Genomic DNA, 17234 nt, shown 5'->3' with positions numbered 1-17234 from the left:
GGTACCCGCACCGCCGTGCGGTGCCTCCACCTCCCTACGGTACCCCCATCCCTGTACGGTACCCCCATCCCGGCACTGGGTACCTGCATCTCGGACAACACCTGCATCCCGGCACAGTACCTCCATCCCGGCATTGGGTACCTGCATCCCAGCATTGGGTACCTGCATCCTGGTACAGTACCTACACTCTGGTGTTGGATACCTGCGTCTCAGCACGGTATCTGCATCCCAGTGTGGGTACCTGCATCCTGGTGTGGTACCTGCACCCACCCCCTGTATGGGTACCTGCACCTTGCTACAGATACCTGCACCCCCGTACAGTACCTGGATCCTAGCATCAGGGTCCTCCATCCYAGTATGGTAACTGCATCCTAGTACGATACCTGCATCTCAGTATGGTTCCTGCATCCCAGCATCAGGTAGTTGCATCCTGGTATGGGGCCTGCATCCCAGTACAGGTACCTGCATCCCAGCACTGGGGTCCTGCATCCCAGCACTGGGGTCCTGCATCCTGGTGTGGGGACCTGCATCCCAGCATGTGCACCTCCATCCCAGTATGTTACCTCCATCCTGGTACCTGTGTCCCCGTATGGTACAGGCAACCCAGTGTGGATTCCTGCATCACACTATGGGTACCTGCATCCCAGTACAGTACCTGCATCCTGGTACGGGCACCTGCATCCCAGTAGGGGTATCAGCATCCCTGTACAAGTACCAGCATCCTGGAATGKGTATGAGTGTCTCTGTGCAAGCACCTGCATCCCACCATGGGTACCTACAGCCTGGTACAGGTACCCGCATCCCAGCATCAGGTACATGGTGCACGTGGCATGGTCACCTGCCAACGGGCAAGTTCACCTGCATCCCGACACCAGGCAGCTGCAAACCTCTGGGAGCACCTCTGTCTCAGCACGGTCACCTCCCCTGGCACCGGGTATCCAGTGGGTACCTCCCCCCGGCATGGGTACCTGCATCCCAGCGTGGCTATCAGCAAACCAGTACAGGGTACATGGGGCATCCCAGGACTTCCACAATGCATCCCAGCCCTGGCACCTGCATCCCATCACTGGCTACCTTCAGCCCGGGGTGGCTATCTGCATGGCACACAGGCTACCTCCCTCCCTGCATGGGTGCCTGTGTCCCGCACAGGGTGCCGGCACCCTTTCGGGTACCTGCCTCCCAGCGCAGGCTGCGTTGCCCCAGCCCAGCAGCAAGTGCCCGCACTCTGGCCTGCCTCGGGGTGGCCCTGGCTGGCAGCAGCAGCCTGGGTGCTCGTGTGCCCCCACGTACCCTCTGTCCGCTTGCTCTCCGGCCGGTGCCAAGACTCCCTCGGCTCAGCCGGCATCCTGGTGCGCCCTGCAGCAGTGCCGGGATGCTCCAACCCCAGCACACCCTGCCACCTGCCACACACTCAGCACCTGCAGTTCGCCCTACATTTCCCCCCTCCCTGGCGCACACAGGGACACCCTCGGGGCTTCCTACACCTTCCTCGGGATTGGCATGCGCCAGGGCACTGCCAGTCCCCCCTGCCGCTTGGCAAGGCCCAGCTGCTCCCGAGCCCGGACCCCTCGCACGCGGCGGCTCCTCAGCCCCCGTGTCCCTGCGAGGCCCCTGCTCTGCGCCCACTCCAGTGCGGCACGCACGGCCTGCCCTGGGACACCGGCGCTATTAATACTCCACCCTTGGGACCCTAGTCCCACTTAGACTCACCAGAGAGCATGGCACGTGCTGCCCACCTTGGCATCGCCTCTCCATCCCCCACGGCTGCACTGGGCGGCTCCTGGGAGCGTGCAGCGGCTCTGGGCACCGCTCGCCACCGCGATGCCCGCGGGCGGGCTCCCCGGAGCAAGGCCAAGGCACGCAGCTCGCCGCTGCTCCGCTGATCAGCAAACCGCAGTGCAGTCAGCGGCCTGTTACCCCATCCGGCCCGCTCTGCCTCAGTTTCCCCCCATCCACTGGGGCTCGCGCTCCTCCCCTCCCCTCGGTCTGAGCCTGCCATGCCCCTGCCTCTGCCCGGACGTCCCCTGCGGGGCCCAGGACCTGCCTCCGTCCCCCGGCCCGGGCGGCTCCCCCCCGCCTCACCCCGGGGGCCCTCGAGGCTCAGCGAGGTTTGGCAGTCCCTCGGGGCAGCCTGGCCYCTCCGGCACGGTGCGCGACCCTGCTAAAGCCGCCGTAGGGTCGATGAGGCCCCAGCGAGGCGCTGGGAAAAGCCGCTTTCCCAGCTGTGACCGTGCTCCTGGTGCCCAGCGCCTGCTGCTGAGCCTGCAGAGACGGAAATAGCCGAGGGAAGAGCCGCAGCGTGGAAAGGGGGGCAGAGAGGGGAGGCAGCAAGGCACCGAAAGCTGTGGGGGAGGCACAGGGACGCGGGGAGCCCTAACCCTGCAGGGGCAGAGGCTCGCGGAGCCTGGGCTCCCTGGGCCACGGTGGCTCCTGCCTCCCACCACACATGGAGATCCCGCCAGAGCGACGYGGGGACCCGCTCCCTCCTTCCCTGTCTCTCCGAGCTGGCTGGCGKTCGCGTCCACTTGCGCCTGTTGCAGGGGTGTCCGTGTTCCCCAGCACCCCGCAGCCCCGGAGCAGCCCACAGCCACTTCCCATGGGGCTGGGCTTGAGCCTGACCCCCAAAACCTCCTAAGGGGAGCAGGAGGCCAGGCCCCGGGGGGGGTCTCCTCGCTCCCGAGGGCCCCCTCGCCCCACGGCGAAGGGCAGGGGCCGAGGGGAGAGCCAAGGCCAGCCCGCACCGCCAAAAGCAATCTCCTGTGACAGGGGCTGAAGGCCCCAGGGGAGCAGGAGCCCCGCTGCGGCCCCRGCTGCCTCGGCCGGAGGGCCGGGAGCACCAGGGCTCGAGGATCACCGACCTGGGCTTTTGGCATGGAAAAAAGAGAGCTGTCCTGCTCCCCAGGCAGTGCAGGACACAGCACACGGCCAGAAGGTGTGTAAAAATTTATTTTGTTGTAGAGAACAAACCTCCTAAAATGGTACAGCTTTGCCAGACCGGGAACGGTGCTGGGAGCGGGGTCAGCCCTGCACTCCGGGGCTCCCCCCCCCCGGCGCTGGTGGGGGCCTGGGCAGCAGAGCAGCACACAGCAGGCTCGGACACGGAGCACGTGGCCTCAGCCGTTCCACGAGCCACCAGCGAGCAGCGATGCCAGCAGCGGCCTCACTGGCAGACTGGCTCCACGGCAGGAAGGGGCCACCCACCCGGCCAGCGTGGGGGACAGTGCTGCCATCGGCACCTTCCCCAGCTTGGCTCGGCTCAGCTCACCGCCCCGGCCAGGGGCACCACCCCAGGACTCACCCTGCAAGAGGTAGCTGGGTGCAGCCCAGACTTCTCAACCCCCCCACTGGCTCCAGGCCACAAGAGAAAGGTATAAATAGACGAAGGTATAGAAAAGCGGTTAGTTTTAACACCGTGCTGCCCCCCAAGCAGACTGTAAATAAGCCTACCCTGAGTGTGCTCGAAAGCCTAGGAACTAGCGTCACTTATTTCATCAGTAGCTTTCCTGGGCTCCCACGCCGGCATGGCGGAGAGAGCAGGGCACGAGTGGAAGGGGCGGAAGCTGAGGGGGGAGCCAGCCTGGAGGGGCCAGYGAAGGCTGGCCTCGCTCCTTGGGGCCCTGGGGACAGGAGCAGCCCCGGATTTGTGCTGGGCTCAAGCCACGTCAGCTGCCCRGCAGCTAACGCCATCACACAGCCAGGCAGGGGGACAGGGCCGCCCCGGGGGGCGGGAACAGCTTCCAGTTCTACCAGGAGATGCGATGCCTCGAGTACCCTGCTCTGGGACAGCCCTCGGAGYGGCAAAGCTGGCCGGGCCAGGCCAGGGCCCCATGGAGAAGACAGCACGACCAGGGCCACAAGCCAAGGCATGGCATCACATGGCACCAGCTCAGTGGTGAYGCTGCCAGGAAAGAGCTGCAGCTCGTCTTTATCAGCGACTGAAGAGGAGCCCTCAGGAGTGYAACGGCCACCCTACGCCACCGCAGCCCTCTCTTGCCTACTGTTCCTGCACCCCTGCCAATCCTGGTGGCCACGGCAGGGGTGGGGAGGGGATGGGACGAGCTGCCAGCTAGGGCAGGAAGGGCAGATGGGCCGAGATCCTGGCACACTGCAGGACTCCAAATATTTTGCATGGAAACTAGAAACAGAAGGGACCTGGGACAGGTCTTGGTATCGCTCGTTCCCCTTGCAGCCCAGGGCTGGGGGCTGCTCCCACAGCATCCCAACAGGACAGTGGGAGGGGTCAGGAGCCGAGTGACCCCAAACAGGGGTAAGCGCCCAGCCCTCCCACAGCTGCCGTGGGCCATGCTGGCAGAGGGACATGGGGACTCCCGATGGAGACATGCCCTATGGGACCTGGGCTCTTAGCCCGTTCAGCAGCTCTCCTGCAGCAGCCCAGAAACCGGCACRGCCTCAACGCCAGGGCTGCGAGTCCCACGGGGCTCTGGGCAGGTATATATAACATYTCCCGCAGAATTGAGGGCGCCAGCAGGGCCCAGCACAGCTCTCTGGGGAAGAGACGTGCCTGGCCTGACAGATACTGAAACACGTCTGAGCATAAAAACAAGCATTAAAAAATATTTGGAATAAAAGATGGGGGTGATCCTCCGACTCCCAGTGAGGCTGGGCCCCCAGGCAGAGACTGCCTGCCCCCCCGCCACGGCTGGGTACGGGAGCCACGCAGGTGAGTAGGCGGCAGAGGCCAGCAGGGCTAGGCTGGCTGGTGCCAGGGAATCGCCTGCCGGGCTCTATCCTGCTGGTGCTGAGAGGTCTGGTTTCACTGGTTCGGCAGTCGAGGCCGGGGGGAAGGAGGGTTTCCCACCGGGCAGCAGCTCGACGCGGGGCCCCTCGCTGGGGCGTCGTTCGGGAGGGGGAGGCTGGTGTCACAGGGCGGATGGGGCGGAGAGCAGTTCTCACTTGTTCTGGGCTAGCACGCGGTACAGCGTGAACCCTACCAGCGCAGTCACCGCGGCCCCCAGAGCCACCCGGAGCCAGAAGGACGCGGCTCCCAGCTCCATGGCGTTCAAGTGGCTGCAAGGAAAGACAGAAGAGGCGGTGAGTGACGTGCACAGGGACGGCTGTCCTAACRCCACGCTCCCTGACCCCCAGCCTCCCCGGCTAGGGCAAGGAGCGCTGGCAGCCAGAGCGCTCCGGCGCCAGCAGGACGGCAGCCTGGGGTGTCTCTGCAGGGCGTGAGGGTGACCGTGGCACAGCTCTAGGCCACCCAGCCGAGAGCCCCCAACCCAAAGTGCTAGTGCAGCAGAGAGCACTGTGAGCCTCCTCGGCCCTGCGAGCCAAGGCACCCACCACCCAGCATCATCATCAAGCCAGATGATGGCTCCTTGCCCTGCTGGTGGAACAAACGTGGGCTTTGTCCTCCCATGGTCTCGAAATAGCACACCAACATCTAAATAATTAGTACAAGCAAGGGGGTATATATGTTCCTTTCTAGGTCAAGCTGCATTTACATCTCCAAGCGTGCAGACACAGAAGCAGATGCAGGCGGCGATGCTGGCTCACAGGGGTGGGATAGCTGGCACAGCCACAGGGATAGCGACCTAAGGCCAGCAAGGGAAGTGGACCAGTCCTCCCTAAGCGTACACACTCCCTCCCTAAACACGTGCTATCCTGCATTAACGTGCTCCTCTCCAAGGAGGAAAGACAAATCCATTATTCATTCTCCACTAAATCAGGGGAGAGCAGCCAATCCCTGGTCCTCCATTACGCTGTTATTTATTTATACCACATACCCTAAGATATATTAAGAATATTTAAATTTTAATACTGCAGAGGAAAAAAAAGTGTCGGCTCTAAAAATAAAGTTGTTTATTGAAAAGAAGCTAAAGGGAAAACCACTCGTTACTAATCCTGGCCTGTCTTCCAACGCACCCACCCATTCTCCTGAAGAGCACTCTGCCCCCGGCTCTGCTCTGATCCTGCTTTACAGCCCCCTCCACTCCTGAAGTAAAGTGCTGCCACTGACACCGAGTTCTCCTTAGGAGGTCTCCCCATACCTGTCTGGGACCAGCCTCACTACCGCACCATCCTCCTTACCCTGCCCCTTTCAAGCGCAGTTCCTCCCCAAAAGGAAGGCTGCGTGCACAGAGGTCCTGCTTCACTGACCTCTATCAGTCTGATCCACTTAGGAGAAAATAACTGCCTCCCCCCTTCTGCAGGCCTTAGCAAACCAGGCGGGTTACTCCCCTTCAGCTTTTTTTTTTTTTTTAATCTCAGCCTTCAAAAGTAAAGATCCTAACCCAGGAGCTTATCTAATAAATCTGCCAGAGACACAAAGGGCAGAAAACAGCTCTCTGAGCAGGGGAAGAATTGGCCTTCTTTTGTTTCAATTACTCTTACAAGCAGATGACACTGAAAGCTGAACAGAAACCAAGACAAAAGCAGGGCGAAAAGGAGGCAGAGTTGAGACCCAGCCCTCCTCCCCATGCCCTGCTCCCAGCTGAGCACCCCCTCCACGCGAAGGATACTAACGGGAAGGTGGCGGCGGTGGCCAGCTTGGTGTAGATGGCAGTGCCAGGCGGGCCTTGGCTGTGGCAGGAGAAGAGGAAGGGTGGCGGGAGGCAGTGCTTGTAGCAGAACTCCATGGGGGACAGCCCAGGCTGCTGACTGGCTTCTGGCAGGTCTGTCTTGGAGGCCACGAAGATGCAGGGGATCTGGCTGTCCATGTAGTGTTGCTGCAGAGACAGGCAGAAGGCCCACCAAGGGGTAAGCAACCGGCCACTGCTCTGCTGATCTCCAGGAGAGAAGGAATCGCAAGGAATCCTGGCCAGGCGGGTTGGAACGCACCAGGAGAGGATAACTTTGCCAGCAGAGACACTACTGCTGAGAGGCATGGGCTCTAACACCAAGGCAGAGGAAGCCCAGCTCCCATGCCAGGACCTTCCCCAAGGCACCAGAGACCCTCCTGGGGGATGCAGGGCTGCCACTCAAAGACGAACAACCCACAGGGCCCCTGCTAATTACCTTATAAATACTGGCACAGTAGTTGAAGGATTTCGGGTCACTCGGGTCATAGATCAAGCAGGCAACATCGCAGGCAGTGTCTGACGGCTTCGTCAACTTTGTGTCAGCACTGACTTCATACAGCTGGAGCAGGAAGGGAAAGGGAATGTGGCAAAACACCACCTCAAGGACATCAGGCTGTTCCTCACACCAGGACACAGGCTGCGCCAGCGCGAACGCAGCTGCAGGCACAGCCCAGCCCAGCCCAGGGGTGCCGGGAGCCTAGCAGCAATAGGCAGGGACAGAGCCAACCCTGCTGTGACCCTCTGCTCGCGGGCAGAGACAGCAGCAATTCCCTCCTCTCCCAGACTTACGATGAGGTATTTTTCCTGGCCGTTGACCTGCACGGTGTTGATCGCGTAGAGGGACGGCTCTCCTCGGTTCTCGCTCTGGGCCTGCCGTCAATGAAAACACTATCTCAGTCAGCAGGGAAAAAGAGCGGTGCTTGGGGAATGGAAAGCGTTTCACACTGCCCCAAGCCCCYGAGGGGACAGCCACTGCCCTGGGAGGCCAGCCGGCCTCTGCCGAGAGACACGGGGCCACTTGTAACAAGCAGGAAAAACCAGCATCCCCTTGGTCAGAGTGGGAGTGGGGAGACACTGCTGCCTGGGAAAGGCACAACCCCTCCAGATCCTCGGGGCAAATGGAGGACGGAGGGAGGGGGCCTGCTGCCCTATGCAAAATTAAGGACACAGTAGCGACACCAGCAGGTGCCACCAGCTCGGAGGGCTGTGCAAAGCTGCGATCCTAAGACCTGGCCAGGGCTGGGGGGTGCTGTAACGTGGCAGATCACTGGATGGCCTCACAGCTCTGCCTCCTGCTCCACTGGGCGGAGGGTGCCACTCCGGGGCGCCCACCACAGCGCAGCAGGAGAGGGGAGCAGCCACTCACCGCGAGGCTCCTGCCGAGGAAGGCCTGCAGGAAGGCGGACTTGCCTGMGCCCTTGGCTCCCAGCACCTTGCAGAGGAAGACGTTTCGCTGGGTCTGACCCTTCTCCAGGTCAATCCTCTTCTCCCGAGTCACTGGCAGGAAAGAGGCCGGGTGAGCGGTAGGAAGGCCCTGGAACTGGGCCAGGAAGGAAGGGCACTGCCATTACCTGTGAGGGCCTGTGTCTGGGAGTCCTGCTCCGAGAGGATGGGGTAGCCCAGGTAGCCCAGGCATTCCAAGCAGTGCCGGACATCCAGGTAAGCTATGAGCCTGGAGAGCGAGAGAGAACCAGCAATCAGGGGAAAGCCGACAAGGTCAGTAAGTGCTAAGCGAAGTGGAGTAAAGGTGGGGGAGAGGGACTGAGCTTACGTCCACTGGCAGAGGAATCCATGCAGGGAAAGCAGGCCTTTATCAGTGGTGCATACCGTGTTGTAGAGCTTGGAGCCCCAGGGCACGCAGGGGAAGACGCTGAAGAAGTTCTGCAGCTCTGTGAGTGAGAGGGCTCCATCCTGGTCCTGCAAAAACAAAGCGGAGTCAGCAACCAAGGCACGACGAAGCCTATATGAGCGCTAGCATCTCCCTACAGCCACACCAAGTATCATCAAGGTCCAGAGAGGATCCCCGGCACAACTGGAGCCGCCTTGATTACTGCTGCAGAATGGCACAGGGACACTCTGAACAGCAGAAACCACCTGCAAGCAAGGCCAGGGCTGTCCGAGCGTGCGGAGAGCCGGAGCCCCAAGGACACCTCCATCCCTGCACCAGGGGCAGGCTACGGCAGCGTCTTTCTGCTTTGTGATGGCAGCTGTAGCCAGYGCCAGCCCTGTTAGCAGGAAAGACCTGTCCGCTCTCAGCCCACAGTCCTGAGCTGCTAYGCCTGGCTTCCCTGGGGCCGGCCGCCACACGGCAGCCTGCTTTGCTCCAGCCTGACCTTCTGCGCTGCTGGATGACCTGAGGAGCTGAGGCTGCCACACCACTGGTGCCTCCAGCCCCCAGGTAACTGCATGCAAGCACGGTGCCCTCAGGCCGGCATGCCACAGGGCTGCACAACAGAGGTTCTGCCAGCATCTAAGCCCACGGGGATGTGTGTCTACTCGCTGCTGCAGTTCCCAGTGGCCACGGAGCTGACGGTACCCCAGCTGCGTGCAGATCCAACACACCTTTCTCCCACTCTCCAAAGAGCCAGAGCATGGCAGAAATCAGTAGCTTTCTCTCCCTGTCTCCAGGCCTGGCACTCCCTCCACAGGGCTGTCAGTTGTGTGGCTGCTTGCACTCGCTCCACGGCGGCAGGCCAGTAGCTCTGCCCRCTCTCCCCTGCTACTCAGCACGCTGCGACCAGGTGCTACGGAGGGCATATGCCAATTTGATGTTAACTCAGGCCCAGCTGCTCAAAAGCCTGTGAAGGCCCAGACTTTCCCGGCTGCCCTTTGGTCAAGGGTAGTGATCGCAGCCCTGTGCCCTTGACAGGCTGCTGCAGGCAGACCCACAGCTGCTGYGCTGTCCCTACATACAGCGTGCTGCGAGCACCTCCCAAAGCCTCGGCAAGAGGCCGTGAAGGGAGCGCTTGCTGTGACAGCRGAAACCTTTGCTGGTTCCACATCTGCCCCCAAGTCAGGCAGCACAAGGGCAGACGGGAGAGCAACTACGCCCAAAAGTGCAGGCCCAGCAGACAGCATCCCCTCCCCACGCAGCCACGCTGCACRTAGCCCACCTTGTCGTGCTTCTCGAACAGCCGCTGCAGGAACTGGTAGCCCAAGTGGTTGAGCTCCGTGGAGCAGCCRGGGGGCAGGCGGAACCTGCCAGAAGAGACTGAAGTGAGCAGACYGTCTGTACAACCCCGTGGGGCATGCCAGCTGCCAACACCTCTTGTCTTCAAGCCCTGAACGAAGGCAACGTGTGACTGGGTCCTCAGTAATGCCAGGTCTCACCCAGAGCATGCAGCTCCCCGCTCAAGGCCTGTGGTTGTCTCCAGTCTGGCTATTTCCTGACACAGCCCCCACACTTTGAGGGGAAGGCCTCRATGGTACGCAGCAGACTCTCCTCAGCACAGCCACACTGCCCGAGTGACAAGGGAAACAGTGTGGCCCTCGCTCTGCCTTGCACTCAGGGCAGGCTTCAGTAGGGCCCAGCACTAATCCTGGTGCTTCCCACCAGCACGGGCCCTGTTGTCTCCCCGGGTAGCCTGCTGTCTGGCGAGGAGAGGATGAGGCAGCTCACAAGCTGAACCCTTTCATTACTGCCAGATCACCACCTCTGGGGGTAGCAGGGAGCAGAGAAGAGACAGCAGCTGTAGAGTCAGCCAGGAGACAGCTTACTGCTCTTGACAGCTCGACTCAGACACAGATGGAACAGCCTTCAAAAGCCCCTTGCTGATGTCAAGGAAAGTCAGGGACATGTCTTCATTCCCCCCTCCTTGCCCGCCTACACCAGAGCCAGCAGCACAGTCAACAGCTCCAAGGCCACTGTATTCATTGCCAGTCCCATGTATCAGCTCCTACCCACAGGGGAAGGTGAGGAGCATGAACCTGACCATGCGCTTGGTACCAACATCAAGGCAGGTTTCAGATCCAGCTGAGGAAGGCAGCTGGCCCTGGGGGGGGGTGCAGAAAGGAGCCAGCAAGGTGCTGGGTCGCACATCATGAGGACATCACACCATGCCTGCCCCGCTCCATGGCAGGATACGTACGGCGGGTACAGATAGTCATCTGTCAGCTCCAGCTCGTCGTCGTACCCAAAGCGACGAAGGATGGTCCAGGTGGTCTCATGCCGGCCCCGCTGGATGAAGAGTGTATTGAGGAAGAGGAAGCCTACAGGAGAGATCAGGCAGCTCAGACATAGTGGGGCCAGCCAGGCACTCAGCCTCAGGAATCCACCCCCAGGACCACAATTCCCCTGGGAAAACAGGATGCTCGGATGGACAGCTCTGAGCAGCCACGGCAGGCTCGAGCTTTCTTTGACAGAACGGACTAGACAGGCTTTGAACGAGAGTGAGGAGACTGAGTGCGAGCACAGGGCCCCCCTGCAATGCGCTGACACAGATGGGTCCCTCCGTTGCTTGCTTGGAAGGAGCGTGGAGCCCTTGTGCCACTACCGTTCAACGTCAGGCCGYTGTCCTGCACTCCGTCTGTGGTGTTCTTCCACACAACCATCTTCACATCCTCCAGGGCTTGGGGGGCCAGGGGGTTTCCAAAGCAGGACTTCTACCTCCCAAGAGAAATAAGGTCATCGTGAGCACAACACACAGACAGCACAGGCCTCTGTCTCACCAGCACCCTTCTCCCCTGGCAAGGGGAGAAAGGACCTTTCTAGGAGAGGAAATTCACCCATCTCGGGCATTGTCACCTTAAATCCTACCCAGCCCCTGTTCCTCAGCATCCCAATACAACATGACTCTCAACATCTCCAGAGCCTCCTGCTCTTCCCACTGCAGAGCAAACATGGCCCACGCTCAGTGGACACTGGGAGACCTGGGGATCTCCATTTGCTTGGAGATGCACCGTGTGGTGCTTTGCCTGTGCGACACCACAAGTGCTGAATACAAACAGGTCCGCAGTGCCAGGAGAGGGGCTGCCTTTCCGACTGCTGTTAGAAGAAAGGGGACCGCAGGGGCTTTCCAGCAAACAGGCAGGCGCCTACCACAAAGAGCTGAGGATATTTCAGCTCCACAGCCAGCCCTACCTGGAAGTAGTTGAGTTCATCATCGCTAAGGATCTGGTTGTTATCCTGGTCCGAGATGTTGAAAATCCGGGTCAGTGCTCGTGCGCATGCAGGTCTCAGCTGCAAGGGACCAACCATGGCGACAACATGGCACCACCTTCAGTGTGACTCCCTCCCACCTTCCGAAACCCCATGCACAGAGCCCTTCCTGCACTGCCTTGGGAGCATGGTCCAGCAAGGCCAGTATCACAGCTGGCTTGGAGCTGGGAGTCAGAAGGTAGGGCAGCSCCGGGGGAAGGTTCCTCCCTGACTTTTCTCACCATGGTTGCCACATGCTCTGGAGCACAAGGGCTTCTGCCCCAGCGTGCCCTTGGTCCTCGCAAATCACTCTGTGGCCTGGATACACTCAGCCGGCTGCACTGAGCACAGGGAGTCAGGTATTTCCTTCTCTGCTGGCTCCCGGCAGGGGTGCTGCTTCCCCCTTGCTCTTGGCAGCTCAGCTCCAACTCTTCCCCCTCTTACCCAGGAGCAAAAGCCCAGCACAGAGCTGGCTCAGGTACCGAAGCCACGGCAGGGCAGGTTAATGTAACAGCAGGACTGCTGGCCTCGGTCACAGACAGCAGCCTGGACTAAAAGGACCCTTGTTCGCATCAAAGAGGGTGCAAGTGCCTGGGGGGAGGTGCTAGCTGCTAAGCCAGCACTAGGCCCTACAGACCCCCTCACGCCCTCTCTGCCCCCCAAAGAGGTGTGGCACCAGCTCAGAGCACTGTGACCCTGCAGGCAGGACGGGAAGGAGACTCCTGCCAGAGGCTGTGAGGGAGCAGGGCTGAGTGGGGGCTCCAGGCAGTGCCTCTTACCTGCTTCTCCTCTGGGTCATACAGGGGGGCAGTGGGGTGCAGCACAGCTTTCTGSGCATAGTAGAAGAGCTCAGAGATGTTCTTGAGGTTCTTGGCAGAGCACTGAGGATACAAAGGGAAGAGAAAGTCCTGTGACTAGGTGCGACAGGCTGGTGACGGGGGCAGAGGGAAGAGTAGGGACCACAAGAGGACGATTCAAGGTCCTCGAGCCAGACACGTAATGCATCACAGAGCAACGGCTGCCCACCACTAGGAAAAAACAAAAGGGAAACCTCCTACTCACACCCCGGCTTTGCTGTGCCCATTTCACAGTCCCAGGARCCAACAGGAGCTGCATGTAGGCTCCAACACCAGTTACGGCTTGAGAGCAGGAGTGAGCAGACACTGAAACCTGCTCCCTATGGGGMAGGCACGGAACAGCCTAAAGCACAGAATATCCCCTCCAGGCCCTCAAGACCCAGATAGGGGTGCTTCTGCAGAACATTAGCAGCACAGTTCTCCACAAGCACGAAGGCTTCCCCAGCTTATACCAGACAAGTGCTCCTACCCCTCAGGAAGGCTTTGCAGAAACCCTCCAGTTCCCTCACCTCCACGCAAGTCTCAATCTCCGAAAACTGGTTCATGATGGGCAAGATGACATCCATGGAACTCCCCGCCTGCAAGTCAGACTTGTTTCCCACTAAAATAATGGGGATCCTGGGGAGGAGATATGGGGTGTCAGAGATTGTGAGCGAGGCCACCCCTGTCTGAGTCTCGGCCCTGCCCCAGCCACGCGCCCTCCTGGGCAGCAGGCCGGGGAGACTCCCAACCCTCCTCTGCAAGGTCCAGAGCAGCTTTCCTGCCTCTCACGGCTGGGAGCACCCATCTGGAGAAACAGACTGCCTGATCCTGCTTATGCTTTCACCCAGCAACAATATGCTCGGGAGCCTTTAATCCAGCACAGCAGCCTTCTGCCTAAACCATCCACACACAGACCGAGGCTTCGGCCCTCCTGTACTCCCTTGGCAGCCTCCTCTCCCTGCCTGGCTGGCAAGAGGTGCAGGGGGGAAGGAACCTTCTCCGCTGACCCTTCTGCCGCAGCTAGAAAAGCCTCCACGTTCTTCTACTACAAGCGGTTTGGTCACAAATTGCAAATCCAGTTTGACGTGAGCAACCTCTGCAGGACAGGAAGGTGATGGGGGGACCCTGCAGTCTCCAGAATCGCCCAGCTCTGCACCCACAGACCACACTGGACATGGTACCTGGAGCCCTTTCCGAGTCCCCCGTTCACCATGGGGATCCACTTTGTGCGGATCTGAAAGACAAGCACAGAGAAAGCCCTGTGAGAACAGCCTGGCGAGGGAGAGGCAGCTCCCAGCACAGCGTGCGGTACGCGCGACGTGGCAGTCAGCAGGGCCCTGCAGCCATCTGCTTCCCGGTGTTCCCCCGCACCAACAGGCGGAGCATACCCAGGCGTGCTGCACGCCGCCAGAAGGACATGACAAGCCTGTTGCCCCCGGCACGTGAGGACAGTGGCCAGCGTGGGAGCAAGCGTGAGCTCTGCTCGGCCTGCCTCTGCTCGCAGCAGTCTCAATTGCGAATYCCTGCAGGGCCAGGGGGCATCGATGCCCACCCGCACTAACAAAGCCTGGGCGGGCTGGAAGGACCCGCTGCCGGCAGCCCCCTCCCTTCGGTACAGCACCGGTGCCAGTGCCGGCGTGGGGCTGGACAGGGCTCCCATGGAAGAGCCGTTACCTTCTCGATCGTGGCCTCCTTGGTGACATCGTACACCACACAGACCACGTTGGCCTGCAAGAGAGACGGGGAAGAGGGCAGTAAGCGAGGGTCCCAGCAGCCCTGCCGCAGGCAGCACAGGCAGCTCCAGCCCCCACGCGCTGGGGTGTGTGTTCACGCATGCGCGCACACACACACACACACACTGCCTACAGGCCCCCGAGAAGCCAGGCAACGTTTACGAAGGACGCGACCGCCCTGTGCCAGCGCTCAGGCCCTCCCTCGCGGCRGTCCGGCTCTGACCGGCAGGGGTGTTTCTCTTCAGCAGACAGGCAGCTTGCATGCGGCAATTCCACTGTCCCCATCTCCACTCCTCCGTGGATCGAGTGCCTCCCAAGGAGAGGACACATGCGTAGCTCTTCTACCCACGCTGCTCAAGAGGCCGGTTAAAGCCAGGCAGAAAGGGAGGGAGTTAGCAGCACGGAGAGCTGCTCAGCCAGAGTGCACAGGGAGGACTAAAGCACGGGGCAGAGCCCTCAGACAGCAATATCTCTCCTGCCAGCAACCCGGCTCTGCAACGGGCTGCTCAGGGCAAAGACTCGCTCCTCTGTTTCAGGCCCTACCCTGCCCGTTGCAGCGAGCACATCCCCCTCCACGCTGCGCCCTGTGCCAGGTAGCTCGGGGCTGGGAGCCCCTCTCTGCCTTGGGCTCAACATGGGAACACAGGGCAACAACTTCTTCCCCTCCTGGTGTCTGATGCTCCAGCCCCAACTCGCCAGCTCCCAGATCTCCCTGTCCACCGTCCATGGTGGCTCTGGCTGCCCACGCTCCACCCTGGGCCAGCAGCCACTGCCCTCCCCTCATCGGCCCCGTTCAGACTCGCTGACACCAACACTTTATTTAAAACAGACAGGAARGATCACTGGCCCTTTCAGGAGAGAGTTTAGGGCTAATCCTGAGAACACACAAGGGTTTAGGCAGGATTTCCTGCAGCCCTTTTAAGCCCCTGTACACTCTTGCTGTCTAGGCGGAGGGAGCAGGACTCCCCTGCSCTTTGGCTCACCTCCCTGGCCATCAGATATCCGAGGTGGAGCGGTTAAATGGCTTTGCTCATGCGAGACATGCAGGAGAGAGCCCGCTTTATTACCCGTATCGAGAGGTCTTCCTCAGTGCGCAGCCAAGGTTAACCCCGGAGCGGAGAAGAACAGCTGGGGCCATCCCATCCAGCCAGCTGGATAATTCCTCCGTGGCTGCTCCGAGTGATGCGGGAGCCCTCCTCCCTGCCCAGCGTCCCCCCCGGGGCTCTCAAACCAACTCCTTTGTGCTACTGCTTCATCAGGCAGGCGCAGGGCCGCAGGCTGGGAGCAGGGGTCTCGCCCAAGCTTGGCGACCGCTCCTCCCCTCTTGACAGTCTGTCCTGAGGCTAAAAGCACATCACACGCTCAGTAGCCCCCTCCACCTCCTGGCAGGCAGCAAGCTACCCCCCACTGCTCTCCTTCTGGAAGCCCCCCCAGAGGGCTAGGACAAGCCACATGCAACRGCCTACAAGACAGTGAAGAATTAAACAAACTGTTAACCACACCGATGGCATTAATCCACAGACAACCAACTGCCTGAGCATCTCCAGACAGCTAACGGGGAGATCAGCCATGTGTCGCTCACAAGCTGCAGGGCTACGGGCACCAGAGCGGGGCCCCAGCCTCGGGTCCCGCAGCACCCTCGTCCAGCCCCACTCACCTTGGCGATCTCCTCCTGCAGCTCGTCCTCCGTCTGCTCCGATTCTGCAAGGGGAAAAGAGCTATCACCCACCGTCACAACCCTGCCGTTGCACTGGGAAGCCCCTTCCTGTTGGCCTCAGCTGGGCTGCAGGAGTGCCGAGGGCAGAGGAAGGGAGAAGCGAGGCTGGGAGGGAGCGAGGAGGGATCGGGCCCTACCTGAGTAGTCCACTATGTGTGTGGGGACTTTCTCGGGCGTGACATCAGCTGGGATCGTGATCTCCTCCGCACGAGCAGGCACCTGCAAAGCAAGCAGACTCCATCCAGCTGCGCAGCTCGAGGACAGGCTGGTCGTGGGTAATGTGAGATGTCAGATCTCAACTCAGCCGCCGGCCAGTGCCCAGGGCAGCCCCCTGCCAGGGTGGGACGGACTCCAGGCCACGATCGCTCCCAGCCCCTGTGAATGGGCCRCAGTACGAGGCGGCAGCAGCAGCAGCAGGCTAATGCTGTGGTGCAGTTCACTGCAGCCCAGTGCTCACACAGTCAGTGTCTCTGCAGCAACAGCCTCCCAGGCCTGAACCCTCCCTCAAGACGCAGCTCCTGATGACACCACGTCCTGCCAGGAAAGCTGGAAAGGTCGTCACTGCCGCTCCYGCCGCTGTCTGCAGATAAGCCTCGGAGCGCTCCCCCAGTTCTCAAAGCTGACCTCTTGGCAGCCGGGAGAAGCCCTAAGCCGACCGTCCGGGCTTTGCCGGGAGAGCAGGGAAGGTGTCAGGGCTGGTCCTCCGCCGAGCCGCCAGGAGCTCAGCGCAAACATCGCAGAGCACCATCTGCTCCCGGGCAGGAGACGCTACCTGACGGCGCAAAGCAAACGCGCCCGTCCACACTGCCTCCATCCCCCCCTGCGAGCCGTCAGGGGCCGGCGAGCTGCCGAGCCGGGGCGCCGGGGGCGGGCGGGCCGCTGCGCCCGCACAGACAAGCCGACCCGCTCGCGGRCGGAGGGCAGGGACCGCGGCTGAGCCCCCTCCGAGGGCCGCTGCCGGGGCAGGACCGGACCCGCGAGGGGATGGGACCCTGCCCACGCGGGGCTGCTGCCTCGCAGAGCGACTCCCGCAGCGGGGCGGGCGCCGGCGGCGGCAGCGAGCTCCCCGGTGCCCGGGGCAGGGCTCCGAGCCGGGGAAGGCGCCGCCTCGCCGCGGCCTCCCGCAGGCCCGAGCTCGCCCGCCGCCCCTCGCTCACCTCCTCGGGGAACTCCTCGCCCACCAGGGCCATGATGAGGGACGTCTTCCCCACCTGGGCTGCGGAGGAAAAGGCAGCCGTTGGCCGGGCCGCGGCGCCGCCACGTGCC

General features: G+C 61.5%; 2 protein-coding genes across 7 annotated transcripts in view; both read right to left on the bottom strand.

Annotated features, from left to right (window-relative positions):
• The window catches only part of RHBDL1 (rhomboid like 1), a 5714-nt gene extending 5546 nt beyond the window's left edge, over nt 1–168 (bottom strand). The window contains exon 1 of the mRNA XM_026065235.1: nt 84–168. Within this exon, the coding sequence (XP_025921020.1) occupies nt 84–168 (85 nt within the window). The remainder of the gene's footprint in view (nt 1–83) is intronic.
• Nucleotides 169–2928: 2760 nt separating this feature from the next.
• Nucleotides 2929–17227, bottom strand: RHOT2 (ras homolog family member T2). Of its 6 annotated transcripts, none has more exons than XM_026065236.1 (18): nt 17126–17227; nt 16106–16187; nt 15909–15952; nt 14193–14246; nt 13700–13752; nt 13046–13154; nt 12459–12560; nt 11623–11721; nt 11036–11144; nt 10631–10751; nt 9656–9740; nt 8314–8459; nt 8114–8214; nt 7909–8039; nt 7332–7412; nt 6979–7101; nt 6487–6689; nt 2929–5028 (listed from the first exon to the last, which is right to left on the bottom strand). In XM_026065236.1, exons 1-18 carry the CDS (start codon nt 17156–17158, stop codon nt 4911–4913), a joined length of 1794 nt encoding a protein of 597 aa, XP_025921021.1. In that variant the 5' UTR covers nt 17159–17227; the 3' UTR covers nt 2929–4910. The 6 variants fall into 6 exon arrangements, with proteins under 6 accessions (XP_025921021.1, XP_025921025.1, XP_025921022.1 ...); XM_026065240.1 differs by lacking the exon at nt 17126–17227 and adding an exon at nt 15319–15713 and having other exon boundaries at nt 16106–16152; XM_026065237.1 differs by lacking the exon at nt 17126–17227 and having other exon boundaries at nt 14193–15713; nt 16106–16152.
• Nucleotides 17228–17234: the final 7 nt, after the last annotated feature.

Source organism: Apteryx rowi, unplaced genomic scaffold, assembly GCF_003343035.1.
Source record: "Apteryx rowi isolate R43461 unplaced genomic scaffold, aptRow1 scaffold_225, whole genome shotgun sequence".
NCBI lineage: Eukaryota > Metazoa > Chordata > Aves > Apterygiformes > Apterygidae > Apteryx > Apteryx rowi.
The sequence above is the reverse complement of the archived record's forward strand: the minus strand, read 5'-3'. Positions and strand labels throughout refer to the sequence as shown.